Consider the following 20,436-nt stretch of genomic DNA (forward strand, 5'->3'; position numbering starts at 1 on the left):
AAGCAAAATATACTAGTTACTACAATTGAATGACATTAAATGAAGGCCATGTTGGATTTGGATTCGATTTTAGTTTTGGATTGAATTCTATCTTTCTATGCTTGCAACTTTTTACATTCACGAGTTGCAAATTCTCATTTAAAAGAATTACTCAAGCAAAATCTAAATAACACTAGAGTTGCAGAGAATAAAAAACTTTTTGAATATCAAAACACCTTTCTACAAATTATATAAGATTTCATTATTCCATACTTCCGGTCAATCAAGAAAAAACAGATTGAAAACAGTACAAAAAGCACCTTACCACTGGAACAATATCACTGAGTCATAAAGATAACTTTAATTAAGTAACTTTATAACAACATTAAAAGAAAATAGAGACACCAAAAAATTTGGTTGTCTCATAAACTAGTTCCAATCATGCATCAATTTTAAAGGGAAATCATAACCATAAATTAGTAAAATTTGTGCAGAAAGCTATCTACAAAACCCACCAAACGACATTTGTGCAAGATCAATTAATATCAACTTCAAAAAGAAACAACCAAATTGTAATAAACTACAACTCACAAACATTCACATCATAAAAAGAACATCAATCATCAAAAACTTTAATAGCATAATCAGATTCTTCCACGATTCCAAAACCTACAACTTTCATTTCTTACAACTTTACCAAATTAACGATATAAGGATGCGGATAATATATAATTAAGAAACAATAAAATATTCATTAGAGCTAAACCAAAATAGTCCCAACGCTAAACGAATAAAACATGAATCAAAACCTACCAAAACTTTAATAACTTAAAATAAAGATAAAAAAAGCAAATCCATTACAAATTAGGCATATGCTTTATGATAAACATAAGTGAGACCAATATGAATGTTCTAGTTAAATAACAAATAATCTCACATATTATTACTCGGAAAATGAAGGATCATTGTACAAAAATCACCAAAAATAAACTAACATTTTAGTCACTGCGAAAATAGCCAGCAATGTTCTCAATCAACTCAACTTCTACAAGACAAAAAATCTGCAAGGTTCGTGTTCATCTTCCATTATCTATACTTCATCACCGCCACTTCGAAAACAATGTAACCTACAATGCACCATTGAAGCAACAAAGAAAGAAAATCAGAGACTGTGAAATTAGAGGGATGGTGAAATGAGAGTGAAATTTCCTTATGATTTGCAATGGCACCACCTGTGAAGAGAGAAAAATGAGAACGAGAGTGAAATGCGAGAGTGATAGTGAAAGAGGGAAAAATGAAGGAGAGTGAAATGAAATACTGAAATAAAATAAAAAATAGTAAAGTTACTCCGCGCAGGTGACATTCCACACTCACCTAGTGACGAAAAAACGATGGCCCAACCGTAACTTTAGAGACTGTTGGTGTTGAGGGAATAAAACAGAGCAAGATATTTGTGAACAAAAAATATATATTTTATTTCACTGTTGTTTTTCAAATAAGAATACAATCTCTCTAAATAGTCTTACAATAGACTTCTCAAATTCTACATTCTCTCTCATAAAACCTATACTATAATTTACATTTAAATCATAGTATAAATGACTTTCAAAACTAGAATTAAAGATAATAATTATTGTCTATTCAGATGCTAAAATAAAACTGATGACGGCTGAAGGCTTTGAGTTTAATGCTAACAAATTCCCCCTTAAACTCAAACCTTTCATATTATTCATTCAGATTGTTGCTTTCCTGATTGTCATCGCTCACACTGCCTCCAATATTTTCCTTCACTGCATCAATCCGTGCAGAATTTTGAATTGAATTACTTTTAATTTTCCAAACAAAATCTTCTCCACTTTCACCCTTTGAATTAAAAGGATTTAAGAAAGACTTTGACTTCAATGAGCTTCGAAGATAATGATTATACCATATTTATCTTTCAGATGATGTCTCAACACCATTCCATTTATGGTCTTCTCCTAAGTCTAAACCATTATTTTCAAGTAAAACACATGAACCAAAAGGGGCTTTTAATTTGAATTGTAATTCATTCACCTTTTCTTTTTGTGCCAAAAGCAACAAATGGAGTTCTTCAACTTGATTGACTCTACTTTCCTTGTCTTTCTCCATATCAACATATTTTTCTTCCAATTTTGTAAACCTTTTTTCCAAGTTATCAAATTTTGCTTCAACACTCTCCAATAATTTTCCCATACTGAGAATATTATTCTTCAAGTCAGGTACATAAATTTCTGTGACATTTTCTTTGGATTTAAAGGCAATGTGCTCCTCCTCCATTGGATTGAGAGCAAAACTTTTTCCCTTCATTTCAACTTTAAACAAATCTCTGCCATCAACATCTTTGATTAAACAATGTTTATTTTCAAACATCACCTTATAGCCTTTTTCCAACAATTGACCAACACTTAAAAGATTTTGATCAATCTCTGGCACAAAAAGAACATCTGTAATGATTTTTATACCTTTATAGCTTGTGATAGCTATTGTGCCTTTTCCTTTTACTGCCAGGTGTTCACCATTTCCAATCCTCACCCTTTTAACATCAGTAGTTCTCAATTCCTTGAAGAGTTCCTTGTCATGTGTCATGTGGTTGGTGCAGCCACTGTCAATTAACCAAGATGCACTTGAAATATTGCTGCAAAAACCAGTTGCAACGAAAAGCACATCCTCCTCCTCATTTGCAATTTGAGCATCTACATCTTGTTGCTCACTTTGGTTTCTACAAATAATTGCTTCATGCCCAAGTTGATTGCACTTGTTGCACTTAGCATCAGGTCTTCTCCAACACTTAAACGGTGGATGACCTAACTTGTTGCAATGCTTACAAGGAGGATAATTTCTACCTTTGTTTCTCCAGCCACCTTCATGTTTGACTAGTAAGGCTCCTTCTATTGCTCCATCTTGTCTCATGGCTCTCCTTTGTTCTTGTACTTGTAAAGCATTTAAGAGCTCTGCAAGAGAAATCTTTGATAGGTCCTTTGTGTTCTCCAGGGTTGTTATGGTGGCTTCAAACCTCTCTGGAACAGTTACAAACAGTTTTTCCACAATTCTTGAATCTTTAAACACAGATCCAAGCAACCTCACTTTGTTGGCAATGGTTAGAAGTCTGTCTGAGTACTCTTTTATGGATTCCGACTCCTTCATTTTCTGCAATTCAAACTCTCTGATTAGATTCAGGGCTTGCATTCCCCGAATCCTCTCATCACCTTCATATTCTGCCTTGAGGTAATCCCAGATTTCTTTTGCTGACTTCAAGGACATTATCCTTGTGAATACCATAGGAGATACAGCTGCAAATAGGCATGCTTTTGCCTTTGATCTCTTCATCTTTTTATCTTTCTGTGATTTTATTTGTGCCACCGTAGGGTTTTCTGGAAGGAACTGAATTTCATAGTCCTCTTCTACAGCTTCCCATAAATCCAATGCTTCTAGATAGGTCTCCATACGAACAACCCACATTTGATAACTGTCTCCATCAAAGACAGGTGGTGCCATTGCTGAAAAATTTGATCCTCCTTCCATTGGTGCACTCTACTAACCTCACAGATCTCTCAAGAAAATAGCTCCGATACCAATTGTTGGTGTTGAGGGAATAAAACAGAGCAAAATATTTGTGAACAGAAAATATATATTTTATTTCACTGTTGTTTTTCAAATAAGAATACAATCTCTCTAAATAGTCTTACAATAGACTTCTCAAATTCTACCTTCTCTCTCATAAAACCTATACTATAATTTACATTTAAATCATAGTATAAATGACTTTCAAAACTAGAATTAAAGATAATAATTATTGTCTATTCAGATGCTAAAATAAAACTGATGACGGCTGAAGGCTTTGAGTTTAATGCTAACAGAGACAGTGAAGCTCACTCTCAACGTTGGCTACTTTAAAATGCATGTCATCCACAACCAAGCCCTTGCTCTCTTTCTCAAGCGTCATTACGCGTTGGATACAGCGACGAGCGACATCTTCCACGCTCCAAATCACTCTAGAGTCCGCCCAACACTAGCCAAAGCCTTAGCATGTTGGTTGTCCGTGTGTCGATTCCCTTCCCATTGTCTTTTTTACATCTAGTTGTGTTACATTTACGACTCCGTCACTACAACAATTATTATTTTAGGCAACAATATAAAATCGTGGTTTAAAGCATTAAAATCGTGGCCTAAAGCTTAGGTAACGGTTTTTTAGTCGTAGTCGTTGGTAATAGACCACGATTTTTATAAAGACAACAATTTTAAAACCATTACCTAAAATCTTGATAACAGCCACAATTTTAAAAGCGTTGCTTAAAGTATTGACAAAAACAACAATACATTTCTTTAATTTTAAAAGAATTACTCATACAAAAGTTCACAATGGAAAGAATAAATATTGAAGAATAATGTATATTGAAATAGAAGTGAAACCAACAAGAAATCTCACATTCCATTGGATGTGTTCAAACTACATAATAAAAAAAAATTGTCTTAAAAGTATAATGATAACAATCAAGTCTTCAAAATTAAAACTACAAACTTAGTTAAAAAAAAAATAATGTATTGTTTCTTTACTACATATCAATAAATACATTCTTCTTCATGATTGTCTTCATAGTCTTCATTTCCTTCAAGCTGAAAAAATACATAAATATATACTAATTAAAAAATATATTACACAATCAAAATGGCACATCTCAAGGAAATAAATTATTAAAAATGCTAATTTTATACTTGGAGTTTGATTTTCTTCAAACAAGATCTCAAGTAGATATGACAAAAAAAATCATTATTATTGATATTTACACATAAATTTCACTATAAATATAAAAATAGGTATTTTTAATGGATATCCTTAATAAAAAATATCTATATGGTAAGTAATATATTTACATAAGTATTTTAACTATATTTTAATAGGGTAGGTACAGGAGTATCATGTTATCTATATACTTATATATTTTATTTATAATTTACATTATGCAACAAATAATAAAATTTTAATTTTAATTTTAACAATAGTTAATAGTTTTTATTTGGAAGTTTTTAAAATCCAAATTATCAGAATAAATTTTTTTCACAGAATAAAATATTATTAATTGAAGAAGGGATTACAATTTTATTTTATAGATTAATTTTTTTTATTTAGATTTATTGAAGAAAGGTTATTTTTAAAGAGATCAATTTCATTTAACCTTAAATTTGTTGTACAACTTATTTGAATTTATTTTTAGAGAGATCAAAAGGAAGTGAAACTATTTGTAGAAGATGCTGAACAACAAAATATGCCAATTAAAAGCTTGTACTAAAAAGTGTTAAAATTGTACTACCCGGTGATGACAAAATCGTTGCCTCCAAAAGTGATGAGTACTAGTGCTTGCAGATGTGAATGATGTGCAGCTGCCAAAACAATTACATACCCCACTCTATATATTACTATTATACCTTTAGTTATATAATAAGTAAAATTAAGATGAAGTAATTGAACTTGCAAACTGAATTCCAATCCCTGCAGACGCAAAATTTGCACCAACTAGGAGTTTCTCTCTGATAAGTAGAGGGTTCAAATAGGGAAGAAAATGTAAATATCTTGATCTGGTTTAAGGTATAGTTACAAGTTGAGCTTTACATGCTATTGGATTCCTACTGAGAGATCACTAAATCCAATCTGCATAATCATGTGAACAACTTAAATAGTCAACTAATTACTTATTAGAATTTAAATCTTGAAGACTTTCATTGAATTTAGCATAAGGTAAAAATGGATATATGATATCTCAAATAGTACAATGAAGAGACATACTTTTGAAGAAGTTGAGCTTTCATTGGTTAAAATGATACTTCACAGCATAGTGCAAACAAACATTTAATCTCATACATGGTTCACTAGAATCAGCCCTATCTTTATGCTTCAAATATTGAAAACTGTTAATAGTGTTATAAGTCAGAAAAGAAAAAAGTTAGATGTTTTGAGACAAATATTTGCATGCACAACCTTAAGCATCTGCCACATGAGACAGAGAACCTAGTCAAGGGTCCATTCCTGTGGGACATTAACCTTATGGCCCCCATTTTCTATATTTGATGAAACCATATGGATATTTGGAGCAGAGAAACAAAAACATCTTTGTGTAATAGCACTTTTAAATACATGTCAGAATATGACTCTTCCTATCTTGAATGTTATCTTGGAGTATCCATGTCATGCACGAATCTTATTGGTTTGAAGAGTTGCAAAGATGATAAAAGCTTATGGAATGACCATGTTCCCTATACCCCAGAAGAGACTAGGTTCTCTGAACAATCTAACCATTAGAAAAAGGACATGTCTAAGCAAAGATGAAAAAGGAAAATGACTCTTAGAGTGAATTAATTTAATATTAGTTCTCTGTCTTTCTGACTATTTCACCTGAAAATTGAAACTCAAATTCTTTCAAGCCTTCCCAATTCTGCTTATAGTAATAAGGTTTTTACTCAGTTTTGTTAGGAAAAGTGAAAAACTGATACTCATTTTTAAGCAACAACCGTGCGAATGCATTAAGCATCTTTTACTGCAGAAACCATTATCCTATATTTTCTCCACCATTATAATACTCCAATCATAGTTATAGTTATAGTGACTAATCATAGTCATCAACGTGGAAAAATTATGAACCAATATTTTTGTGTTGTGGTTGTGACTGTGAATGCGTAAGACCCTAAACCCAATTAATCCAATGTCAATCGTATTTCATTTCTTGAAAATTAAAGTGAGCGAGTCGCATCGGGGAATTTGTTTCATTACAGACTGAAGAAAAAAAAAACAGATAAGGGTGTACAAATTAATCGTTCTCACAAAACAAGTCAGAACACATTCTTGAAACTTGAATTCAAAATACTATCTCATTCTTCGGGTGCAATCCTAGTCTTAATGCAAAATACTACAAACCTTCAAAATCCCAACCCCTTCAAATCAATTTGGCTCCTGACATGTCTTTGCACAGGAAAAAAATTCATTCAAAATACCGAAATCAAAGTACTCAAACAAAAAAACAATAAAAAAAATGCATTCAAACAAACCTAACAATGTCAAAGGAAGAACATGAGACGAAGAGGGTGAGAGGAAGAACGCCTAAAACCCTAAGAAAACAGTAAAAAAAATGCATTCAAACAAACCTAACAACACTAGAGGAAGAGCGTGAGACGAAGACGATGAGAGGAAGAACGTCAGAGGAAGAAGGTGAGACAAAGACTGTGAGAGGAAGAATGCCAGAGAAAGAACGCCAGAGAAAGAACGCCCTAGGAAAGAAGAAAATGTGCGTGAGAGGTATAGTGCATTTTTACCCTCTGACACTAACACACATTTGACGTTGCTGACATGACAATGACGTGATAAAGTGAGATTGCGCGCCAATGAGCAACGTGAGTTTCAAAATAGGGTAAAAAAGAATATTACATCGGTTCTTAGTAACAACCGGTGTAATATATTTTTTTTACTCATAATGACCCATATTACACCGGTTAAGTCATCTAACCGATGTAATATATGGTCCATATTAAAAAAAATGATTTTTTTTTCATAAAGAGTGGGTGTGTCATAAACGTCTCATAGGTAACCACTTACATACACATGAGTAACCAGTTTTGCGTGTGTCAATATATGTGAAGGAACCTGTGACTGGTAACCAGTTCTGGTAGGGTTATTACACCGGTTAAGCCATCTAACCGATGTAATATATGATTTTTACATCGTTTAAGTCCTCTAACCGATGTAATATATGGTTTTTATTAAAAAAAATGATTTTTTTTTCGTGAAGAGTGGGTGGGTCATAAACGTCACATAGGTAACCATTTACAGACACACGAGTAATCAGTTTTGCGTGCCCGTGTGCCAGTATATGTGAAGGAACCTATGACTGGTAACAGTTCTGGTAGGGTTATTACATCGGTTAAGCCATCTAACCGATGTAATATATGGTTTTTATTAAAAACAATGGATTTTTTTTCATGAAGAGTGGGTGACCATAAACGTCACATAAGTAACCACTTACAAACACACGTGTAACCAGTTTTGCGTGTGCCAGTATATGTGGAGGAACCTGTGGCTGGGTAACCAGTTCTGGTAGGATTATTACACCGGTTAAGCCATCTAACCGATGTAATATATGGTTCTTATTAGAAAAAATTGATTTTTTTTTCATGAAGAGTGGGTGACCATAAACGTCACATAAGTAACCTCTTACACACACGGGTAACCAGTTTTGTGTGCGTCACACAAGTAACCACTTACTGACACACGGGTAACCAGTTTTACGTATGCTACGGGTCGTATATTATAATATAGAGCTAGTGTCACATCCTCACCAAATGTCACGTTTGCAACGTCAATTAATGTCACGCAAACGGTGTCAAGTATGTGTTAGTGGCAGAGGGTGTTAATAATGTGACGTTTATGGTCACTCATTGAAAAAAAATTAATTTTTTTTAATAAGAACCATATATTACATCGGTTAGATGGCTTAACCGGTGTAATAACCCTACTAGAACTACCCAACCACAAGTTCCTCCACATATACTGACACACGCAAAACTGGTTACCCGTGTGTCTGTAAGTGGTTACCTATGTGACGTATATGGTCACTCACTCTTCATGAAAAAAAATCAATTTTTTTTTTAATAAAAACCATATATTACATCGGTTAGATGACTTAACCCATCTAATAACCCTACCAGAACTGGTTACCCAGCCACAGGTTCCACATATACTGACACACGCAAAATTGATTACCTGTGTGTCTGGAAGTGGTTACCTATGTGACGTTTATGACCCACCCACTCTTTATAAAAAAAAATTCAATTTTTTTAATATGGGTCATAATATATTACATCAGTTAGATGACTTAACCGATGTAATATGAGTTATTCTGAGTAAAAAATATATATATTACACTGGTTGTTTCTAATAACTGATGTAATATATTATTTTTTACTCTATTTTGAAGTTCGTGTTGCTCATTCACATACAATCTCACTCTATCACATCATTTTTTTTATCAGCAAAGAATTAAGTAAATTAAAGGAGTATCCACATCCTTATACAAACACCAGCAGCTAGTCTAATAAGCAATACCCTGCATAGTAACTAGCCAAACCTAAGCTTTTATCCTACACTTGGGCTCAAAACAAAACATAAAAGTGCAAGGGTCACGGTCCCCTTCCTCAGCATAGCGGAGTAGTATTCAGCCCCACAACTTCAACAGCTTGCGGGATCAATCGTGCATACACCTCACTCATTTGGTCCATCCCTTCCAAGCACTGAAGCTCGGACATAACAGAAGCCAAGCCAGGATTAAGGTCCAGCACATCTTTTCTTGTTACAAACAATTCCATCTGACGACGGAAGTCAGGAAGAATTCGAAATTTATTGATAGAGGGACCCTTTCCATTACCTTAGCGTAGAATCACTTTCGAACACAAAAGCTCATCAATCAAGACCTCACCCAATTTCTCTGCTATTTTGTTCTCTGTACCTTCAACGACACCCTCTCCAATCCACAAATTAATTAAAATTCTCTTCCTTATGACAGCATTCTCAGTGAAGATTAGGAGAGTCTTCATGATATCTTTTGGTAGAGAGTCTAGTCGATGATAATCATTCCAAGTCCATTTCTTTTGAAGGGGTTGCTGCAACTGTTGTGAGGAGTGAAATTTTTGCCCACCGTTGTGATTCTCCTCCTTAGATGAGTCAACAAAACCATCCATTGGGAGCAACTTGTGAGCAGAATCTTTGATTCTCTTACAAATGCCATCCATGTCTTCATCCAGCTTCCTGCGGTCTAGCTTGCGAAGATGATCAAACACCTCTGCTAGTGTGTCAAGCAATTCTTCTTCATTCTTCTTCACCCTCACAAATACATCCTCTATCTTGTTCACATCCAACCTCAACTTCTCCAACTTCCTATCAAATGATTCATCTCCCCTTTCATGGAATTTGCTACTTGCATTTATCAACTGTTTCAGCAAAACATGTATTGCTTTCATCTTGTTTGTTCGAATCGACATTTTAATTCTTCCTGCTGCCTCAGAGCAATCTGCTAGAAGAATTATTCTTCTTTAACGCTGTAATCTAACAGAAATCCCAACAGTTACTGATTTGTGATCCCCTTCACTATAGCACTCCTTCCAAAGCCAGCACAAGTCCTTTGGCTTTAGTTCCTTCCAGTAACCTACTCAAAGTCCCCTTGACCATTAGCACTACCATTTCTTTCAATTCTCTATCAGCTAGAACAATAGCATTACCAGTTCTTATGTGCATTATGTTCAGCAGCTAACACAACGCACCAGCTGTCCCACCCTGTTTCGTCCGCTTGGCTCTTCCTGCTTCCGGCCCACTGTTTAATCCAGCTTGACTCCACCATTCCCGATCCATTGTGGCAATCCTATATCATCTACCACTTCTATCCTTGTATTTATTCCCCCACATCAGAACCCGCCTAGACAGCACTAACACATAGAACCGGTGCTGGTAGGCTCCCTTGCAGGCCATACACATTCTTGTTCCTACCCAGTACCAGCTACAGTCAAACCGTAGCACCATCCACTCCAGATTTTACCACTTCCACCAGGGACCTACTGTAACCATGCCGCTTCCTCATTCCAACCAGAATGGGCTATTATCCAGTCCTTAACCTCCTCCCTTCCAACAACACCACCATCAGCCAGCCAAGCCTGCTATATGTCTCCCCCTATTATTTGATACTGCAAATGCAGGTCAGCGGGTTCATGATCCATTCTGCATAAGAGTAATTGAAATTATTTTCCTTGTGTTTCAACCATAACCACGATTTAAGTTGGGCATTGTGAAAAACTTCTTCTGCATCTACAACTCTTTGGTTAAAGATAATTGAGTTTCTATGTTCCCATAGACATCGGACTACAGCTGCCCACACACCTTTCCAGACCAGATTTTGTTTATAGGAGTGCTGAGGGAGGAAAAAACTTTCAAAATTGATCATAAGATTATTGTGTTGGACAGACCAGATACCAACCCATCTAAAGCATAAGTCTCACACCCGTACTGCATGCTTGCACTCTAAAAAGAGGTGCTGACACAATTCCTCCTTGATTTGGCAAAAGGCACATTCTGTGGTGTTCACCATCACCCCTCTCTTACTCAAACACTCCCTTGTTGATAGTTTACCCAAAAGCACTCTCCACGCAGTGATCAACGCATTAGGAAAAGATTTTTTCTTCCAAAGACAGCCAAAAGGCGAGATTTGTGTACCTCCTTCGGGCTCTTCTAGGCATTTATATGCAGACTTCGCTGTAAAGCTCCCTGATTCGTCACTCCTCCATACTTGCTTATCCTGTTCATCCTTTTTAATAGTGACCCTGGAGATAAGCATACTAATCTCAGTTTCGAGGGGGACCTCCCACTCAAATCTGTTACGTCTCCACCTTAACTTCCACTGCCACACTGACTCCTCCCACAAACCAACCTCTCCCACCGTCTGGCCCTTGTTTAATGACAGAGAGAATAGTCTAGGAAAAAAAGGCCTTGAGGCTAGCATTCCCAGTCCATACATCCTCCCAGAATCTTGCTTTATGTCCCTTCCCTATTTTCCAGCCAACCTCTTTTTTAAACCACCCCTCTCCCCCTCCCTGCCGGCAGACCTTCACTAGATCTCTCCACCACCAAGATTGGTGTTTCAATGGGGTGTGGTTTCCGTCTTGCTCTGTACCATACTTTGACTCCAAGCACTCTTTCCATCTCCCTTTCTCGTTCGATATACATCTCCACTTCCACTTAGCTAAAAGTGCTACATTGAACTTTCGAATGTCTCGAATGCCTAAACCTCATTCCTCTCGCGGTTTACAAATGTTTTTCCAGCTTATCCATGATATCGGCTTATTATCCTTTCCCCATCACCACAAGAACCTCCTTTGAATGCTGATGATGCTTTTGCATACCGACTCCGGTGCTTTAAACAGAGAGATGTAGTAGAGCGGTACAACAGTAATGACAGATTTCACCAAACATATTCTGCCTGCCATAGATAGAAATCTCCCTTTCCATACACTAAGTCTAGATTTCAGTTTATTCAGGACAGGCTCCCAGAACTTTTTCTTCCTTGGATTACCCCCCACCTCAATACCCAAGTAGTTAAACGGTGTTTTCATCGTAGTGCAATTTAAAGTCTTGGTGTAGCAGTCAATGTCTTTATCAAGGACATTAAGACCTGTGAGCTTTGATTTGTGGAAGTTGATTTTTAGCCCTGATGCTAGCTCAAAACCCCTCAGAATAGCCTTAAGAGTCACCACATTGGTGAAGGAATCCTCACAGAAGAATAAGGTGTCATCTGCAAACTGTAGGAGGCTCATAAGGGTCTCCTTTCTTCCTACCTTCAGGCCAGTTAATAAGTTGGCCTTTACAGCTTCCCTTACTAGCCCCGTAAGGCCTTCTGCTACCACTAGAAAGAGAAAAGGTGTTAATGGGTCACCCTGACGCAACCCTCTAGATGGCATAAACTCTTTCGTTGGGCTTCCATTTACCAGAACTGATACCGATGCGCTCTCCATACACCCTCTAATCCACAGGATCCACCTATTGTGAAAGTCCATCCTTTGTTGCATATAATAGAGGAAGTCCCATCTAACTGAGTCATATGCTTTCTCGAAGTCCATTTTTAAGCATAGACCACTCCTCCCACCTCTCCTCAAGTCCTCTACCACCTCATTAGCCATAAGGATGCTGCTAAGATTCCTCTTCCCTTGAGGAATGCCGATTGACTTTCGTCAATGACATGGGGAAGAACATTCTTGATCCTTTCCACCAACACCTTTGCGATGATCTTATACATAGCACCCACCAGGGAGATTGGTCTGTACTGCTCAAGCTTAGCAGGATCCCTAACTTTGGGTACTAGAGCAACGAAGGATGCGTTGTAGCCCTTCGGAATACATCCAGTTTCGTGAAACAGAATCATCGCTGCCACAACTTCATCTTTCATAACTTCCCAGCTTTTCTTAAGGAAGTTAAAATTGAATCCATCCGGCCCTGGACTCTTCGTGCCTTCACACTGCCACACAACATCTCTTATTTCCTTTTTCGTGAATTCAGCTATCAAGCTCAGACTGACCTCTGTCGAGAGAGACTTAAACTCAACCCCATCAAGCCTTACTCCAAGGTCTTTCGTTGCCTTGAACCTAGTCTTCTTTGCTTCTAGACGCACTGTACAAGGTTCCTCACACCATTGACCCCCTACCTCAACTCCCTTAACTTCATTTCTAAGTCTTCTCCATCTCAGAATGGAGTGGTAGAAATTGGTACAAGAATCACCATACTTGAGCCAACTTGCTCTGGCTTTTTGGCGTATTAGAGATTCTAACTTCTTATCAAGTTCCCTTAGACGAGTTACCAGCACACTCCTTTTCAACCTATCAGCCTCTGTAAGGATTCCAGAACAGTCTTGACAGTCAAAATCCTCAATTTCCTGTAGAGTCCTCTTCTTACTTGTATTGATATCGCCGAACACATCCTTATTCCATACTTTTAGGTCACCCTTTAGACACTTCAGTTTTTCTTTAAACTTTACAAAAGCACTCCCCTGAACTGGGTAGGAATTCCACTTCTTTTTCACCATCTCACAGAAGCCTCTTTCCATAAACCATGCGTCAATGGTACGGAATGGCTTCGGACCCCAGTCTTTATCCAACGACTTCACCACTATTGCACTGTGGTCAAACACTTCTCTATTTTGAACATACTGTTTGCACATAGGCCAGTTATCCACCCACTCCCCAGAGACAAGTACTCTGTCTAATCTACTCTTTGCCGAGCCATTCGCGTTGAACCATGTGAATTTTTTACCCACTAAGGAAATATCAAACAAAAGATTAACATCAATAAAAGTATTGAACCCCTTGATCTCTCTTGAATGGTCGCTTGAGTGAACCCCCCTACCCGCGCTTCCTTTCCTTTCACTACGGCTTCTTATGGCATTAAAATCACCACATAAGCACCACACCTTGATTTGTGATGTAGCTTTGATGTTAGATAACTCCACCCAGAGAGATTGCTTGTCAGACAAGTTGCAACTGGAGTAGATATTCACCACTGCACAATCCATATTAGATTTGATGTAACTCTATCACATCATTGTTACGTCTACAACATCATATATGTGTTAGTATAGGGTGTCAACATATTATGACTCAAAGATTTTTACCATACGTTATCATGTCTCAATAACAATCTAACGTTGGAAAAACAATGATATATGTCGCAATCTTACTGTTATACTGTTCTGGATTTTCACTTATTGATGAGGCATTTTAAAACGAGATAAATGGGAAAGCAAATCTACTTTAAGTGGCGGCCATGATAGTGAAAAGCTATAGCTCTTTCACACACACACATATATATATATATATATATATATATATATATATATATATATATATATATATTGGAACTTGCAATATTTATAGGCTCAACCATCCAACTTGGCCAAGATAGAAAGTCTTGAAAATTAGAAAGAGGAAGATGCCTTCCCTTTACATCACAACCAACCTTAACTTGGATGGAGTTGACACTGACCCTATCTTTTCTGAAGCCACCACTGCCGTCTCTACAATCATCGGAAAACCAGAAAAGGTAATTGTAAACCTTAATTTCCCTCCCTTTCTTTGCCAACTGAACTTATGATGATCACTTCATCTGTCTTAATTTATTTTATTGTTTAAAACTTCCTTTGTACGTTCTTTTACAGTCCTTGTTGACGTTGAAACAAATGCGGGCCTTGGTTCTTTTTTGGTTGATTAAACCATGATTTTTCTCAGTAAACTATCTATGTTGATGTTTATAATGAATCTGAATGACATACAAAATGATAGTTACCTCTAACTTCAACAGAATTTGAGGATAATGTTCAGGTTGTAAAAGATTTTCATGTAGCTAAGCAATTGACACCTTGTCTTACAGTGGGGTACTTTTTCATCTGGTGTCATGAAAACTTTTCACAGAAACATGCTATTATCACATCATACTTCTTATATTTATGCTTGTTGTAAGTGAAACATTTATAAGATTTTTTCTCGGTTTTTAATTATCATGGGACCAAAGCTTTGATACGGGAACGAGTTCATTAATAAACTGTTCGATCTTAATTTGTGATTGTTGTTAATTTTCTTTTATGTGAATCTTTTCTGGTAACACCCATGAGTGATAGGAGAGTTGATGGTATCCGTTTTCGTTGAGGTACTCTTACTTGGAGAATGCATAACATAAAATCATTCATTGAATTTTGTTGGAGGAATAAAACGCACTATTTCTTTGTCGAAATCATGTGTGAAAAGGGAATGGATAGTGGAAAAAGTGGTATGATAAGAAATGCACTTTGGACGTAGAAGATTCGTATCTTAAATCATGTGGGGACTCCCACCAACATGCCACTATTATTTGTTTATCCAAATTCACATTAAACTTAGTCATTATGTCAATATTAATTTTTTTTATCCTATATAAGTGAGAAATTTCTTTATTTGAAATTTCATGTTTTATATAATAGTTACAATTAAGAATGTGTTAAGGTTATGGTTAGTTGTTGATTATATTCTGAATTTTATATAAATACTGTAATTTTGTAAATTGTAATTTTATGTTTTTTTTTTAAATTTTTTTACATAATCTTTCATATAAACTGGGATATTCTATGTATTTTCTTATTTATACACTATAAGAAAATCATGAAATAGAAACCAATTTTAGAGACAAAAAAATAATTAGTTGTTATAATGACTAAATTAGACATCATTTCAAAAACTAAAAAAACTTTTGGTTTCTGAATCTAGATTAGTTTCTATTATTGTTAAATGATTTCTAAATTGGTATCTAATTAGCTACCAAAGTTTTTGCTACCAAATTTAGAATCTAAATAATTGGTAGTTAAAACTTTGGTAGCTAATTAGATACCAATTTAGAAACTATTTAACATTAATAGAAACTAATTTAAAAACAATTTTTTTAGTTTTTAAAATTGTCTATAATTTAGTCACTATATCAACTAATTATTTTTTGTCTCTGAAATTAGTTTCTATTTCATGATTTTCTTGTAGTGATATATTTTTTCTGATTAAAAAAAATGTCAATATTGATAATCCATTATCAATTTCTTTTTCTATATCTATCTTCCTATATATTATATCATAATATCAACTACTATGACTATTATCTCTCTCATCCATCTCCATATCTCAAGAGTCAATTAGCATAAGTGTGAGAAAGTATTATAAAAAAAGGTTTCGGGGAAACTTTCTCTAGTTCTTATTTTTGTGGCAATAATCAATCTCGATAATCTCTTGGAAGAACCTGTTAAAATTTATGTTTTCTTATGTTATAACAATATTCTCTGGTATTATGTGACTCACTTATATATTTCTGCATAATGTGGATATAACTGTGCAGTTTGTGATGGTAATACTGAAATCTTCGGTGCCAATATCATTTGAAAATAGCAAGGAACCAGCAGCATATGCTGAGATAGTTTCAATGGGTGGCATAAATTCAGAGGTGAAGAGGAAGTTGATTGCTACTCTTGGAACCATTTTGCAGTCCAAGCTTTCTATCCCAAGAACACGATTTTTCCTCAAAGTCTTTGACACAACTGCATTTTCTACCAAATCCAGAATGTAATTATGTTAGCTTTCATATTCTTATAGCTCTCGTGCTTCAATTATCAGTTTGTTTTAATGTGTGAAATGTTATAATTTGTACTCTTCTTTGTTGAACATCGAACAAAGACAAGTTTTATTCAATGAATAAAGTATACAATCCACGCACCCTTTAAAGTTTGTAAAAGTGAATTGACAAATGATTTTAAATTTGATCAAACAAAAAAGGTACATCCTGTTCATATTGTTACCTTTTCTTTGACTAATTATTATAATTAAACCACGTATATGGATTCTGAATTTTCCTTCATAGCATTATAAGATATACCTAATAAACATCGCGAGTGTCTTTAAATATAATTAAAAAATATAAGGTAAAAAGAACACTTACAAATGATTAATTTAAATGATAAGAAAATTTCTTCTTCAAACAACGTAGTTTTGTTTTTAAAGTTTTTTCTTAATTAATTGCTATATATAACTTTTTTTCGTAAGGAAAAAAAAATCCAATTTAATATGTGTAGTGTATAATATATATATATATATATATATATATATATATATATATATATATATATTTAATGCTTTGTACGCGTATTATAGACACACATTAAAAAAAAAATATTAGTATTTTTCTTTCTTTATAATCATAGATATTTATTCAATTTTAAATATGTATTATACCACCGTTTTTATGATTTAAATATATTAATTCATTTGTAATTTTTAATGTTTATCTAATTTCATAAAATTTGGTTTTAAATTTTAATATTTTTTATTTATATTTAAAATTATAACTAAATATAAAATATTTCTGCAATCCACCAAATTCTTAATTATGTTAACAAAACTCAAACTGGCTAGGGAAATATATTTGACCTTGTATAAAAAAGAATTGGTCATTAAATTTTACGAATCACATTCGTGAATTCAAAATATGAAGAAATTTACTATGCATCCTTATATATTGTGGATACCTCAACATGAAGCTCTAAGTGGTCCTAGCTAGAAGATGAATCCATGAAAAGGAATAATTTGATATGAAACCCTTATTAGGTGGTCCTTAAGATTAAGTGGCTGAAATATTCTCTTAAGATTGAGCAAAATGACGAAAATGATAGATGGTCCTTGAAGAAGGGTCGACCAGATGAATATGATCACAGGACCAAGTTGGAGTTGATGTTGTTGAAGGGTTTGGATTTCCCATTGGTGGATCTCATCCTCTCATAAAAATACCAGTCAAATGTTAATGTGCATGGAATTATTTTCATACACTTTTAAAAGTTTTATATTATCAACTAATTCACAATTTAAGTTTAACTTAACCATATAAAATTATTTATAATATGAGATTTGTATTCACTCACTTATATATTATGAATGTTCTTATCACTAATCGATGTGAGATCTCCAACACCCCTTTCAAGTCGAGACTGTCAACTCTTGTGTAAAACTATATATTTATAGATGGTTCGATATCGGCCGATAGCGGGTAACCTGATAAGCTAACAAACTCTCGCTGAGATAAACTTTAAATGACTGTGATATCATATTAAGCCTAACTCAACCTTTAAAAACTAACTTATAATGCAGATGATAGCTCGTTCATGATTTCAGCTTGACCAAATGATTTCTCGAAAAATATTATCTGTGAAAACAAACTACCATTTTAAAGAGTTGATTAGCCGTTGTACAAATATTTTATTGAAGGTGAAGGTTGGTATCTATAATACCACTTTCGGTTTGCTTTTGCATCTTTGAATAATGTCTACAAGTTGTTGTAGTTTCTCAGAGTCAAGGTTCTTGAGAACTTGTTCATTGTGAGTCTCACTTTGTGTATTCTTTTCTTTCTCTGTTTCATAATTCGTCTCGTTTTCCAAAGCATTTGCAGCATAATTCATTCTTTGTTTTATCTATAGTGGAAAACCATGTTTTGAGTAGTGTTCATTAGCTATGTGATTCATCTTGTTACAAAATGAACACATCTTTCCATAATTTTTTCCTCTCCCTCTTACATAGTTGCACCATGCAGGGTCAGAACGATTGCTTTTAACATTTGTTCTTTGGCCATATTGGTTGACACTGTAGATCAAGATTTTCGTATCCAAAAATGCACTCTCATTTAGATGTCTCTCTCATTGGAAAACCAAGGAGAAAACACGGTTAATCATTAAGAATGATCCCATCAATAAAACTTGTATTTTAACAGTATTGTAGTTCTCTCCAGATCCTTTTAAAACAATACATAATTTGCTCAGATTACCTATAGTTTGCCATAGTTTATATCACATTTCATGTGCATTTTAATTTGCAAATAAAAATAGGTAGAGGGCATAAAGAGTTCAACTCTTCCCACAAAGTCTAAGAATCAGTACAATACTCGATGATACTCTTTCTCCTTCTTTGATGGAGTTGATTTCTTGCAAGAGGTCTGAGATGCGAAAATGATTACTTTTTCAGAACCTTTGTTCGAGATATTTCCATAACTCTTTTGCATTATCTATGTATTCGGTGCTATGGCTATTTGTGTAGTTTAGGCTTCGTGTGATCCATTACAAAAACACAAAACTAGAAAGGAGAAAACAAATGAAAAGAAAATAAAGAAAAGAAAACGGGGATAAGAAGATATCAGTCACATCAGAGAGCAAAGTGTGGGTTATACTTGCTATAATACCATCTGGTGTTCTGCATGATCTTTGTGCATGAGGATGTAGGCATAAGGTGGATGAAGATGAACAATAAAATAATGTGAGAGAAAACGAAAAAGAATAAAAAAAAATTATTAAGAAAAGTTTTACACATTTTTCTTATATTATGCAACGTTCATATGCAAAGCAATATACAATATATGCGAGAGAAATAAAGGAATGAACTCATTCCAAACTTCAATAAAGGACCCAAAGGCAAAAAAACCAATAAAAAAAATTTATTATAAAACTAATAATATACACAAGTAATATTCTCTTAAGAATCTAAATATAAGGTAAAAGTTTCACATTAAAAGTAAAAATAAGAAAATTTAACAATATAAAAAATATCTATAAACATATTATATTAAATTTTTTTTTGAAGATGGTTTGATAATCTTATATAATTGACTAATGATTCATTAATATTAAATTTCTCTAATATATTCCATTATAAAATTATCAAAATATGAGAATATGTTGGTTCTATATGATTTTTACAAAATTTAGATTTTTATATTTCTTTTTTATTGTTTGAAGGTTTTCACTTAAACTAGTTAGAAGATATGTTTGTAAAGAAACTGGAACATTCATATCACATAAGAAATAATTAATGTACTAACTGTATAGTAAATAAAAAGGTACATCTCAAACTTATTAATTGTTTATGTTTTTACTTGCATGAGCTTAGATGGTGTCCTTATATTGACTTTAACATTTGATTAGTGGTTTAATAATCATATTAGTGTTTGAAGTGTTTATCAATGTGTAATCAAGATGTTTTAGGACCCTTGTATGTATATTGTTAAGGTCGGAATATGTCAAAGTAGAGTTGATTGGGTGTCTCGTAGGATTTTTTTATCATCAACTTATATGATTTGTCTCAGTGTTTTTGATAAGTATCAAATTTTAGTAAGATTTCATATTAAAATACATTTGTAGATATTAATTGATAAAATAACTATATAATAACCCCTAGTTTATGAATTTAAACTTTTTTACATAATTTGTGATTTTAATTTGAATACGAACGATTTATTTCTAAATTTGTGTTAATTTCAAGATTTTAGGAAAAAATGGAGATGAAATGACAAAAGGAGAATAACATAGAAAGTTAAAA

General features: G+C 34.1%; 1 protein-coding gene across 1 annotated transcript; it reads left to right on the forward strand.

Annotated features, from left to right (window-relative positions):
• The first annotated feature begins 14,431 nt into the window (after positions 1-14,431).
• On the forward strand, positions 14,432-16,816 carry LOC137826597 (uncharacterized). The gene is made up of 2 exons (XM_068632620.2): positions 14,432-14,614; positions 16,424-16,816. Exons 1-2 carry the CDS (start codon positions 14,504-14,506, stop codon positions 16,649-16,651), a joined length of 339 nt encoding a protein of 112 aa, XP_068488721.1. The 5' UTR covers positions 14,432-14,503; the 3' UTR covers positions 16,652-16,816.
• The last annotated feature ends 3,620 nt before the right edge of the window (positions 16,817-20,436 follow it).

Source organism: Phaseolus vulgaris, chromosome 8 (genome assembly GCF_051622355.1).
Source record: "Phaseolus vulgaris cultivar YP4 chromosome 8, ASM5162235v1, whole genome shotgun sequence".
Lineage (NCBI taxonomy): Eukaryota > Viridiplantae > Streptophyta > Magnoliopsida > Fabales > Fabaceae > Phaseolus > Phaseolus vulgaris.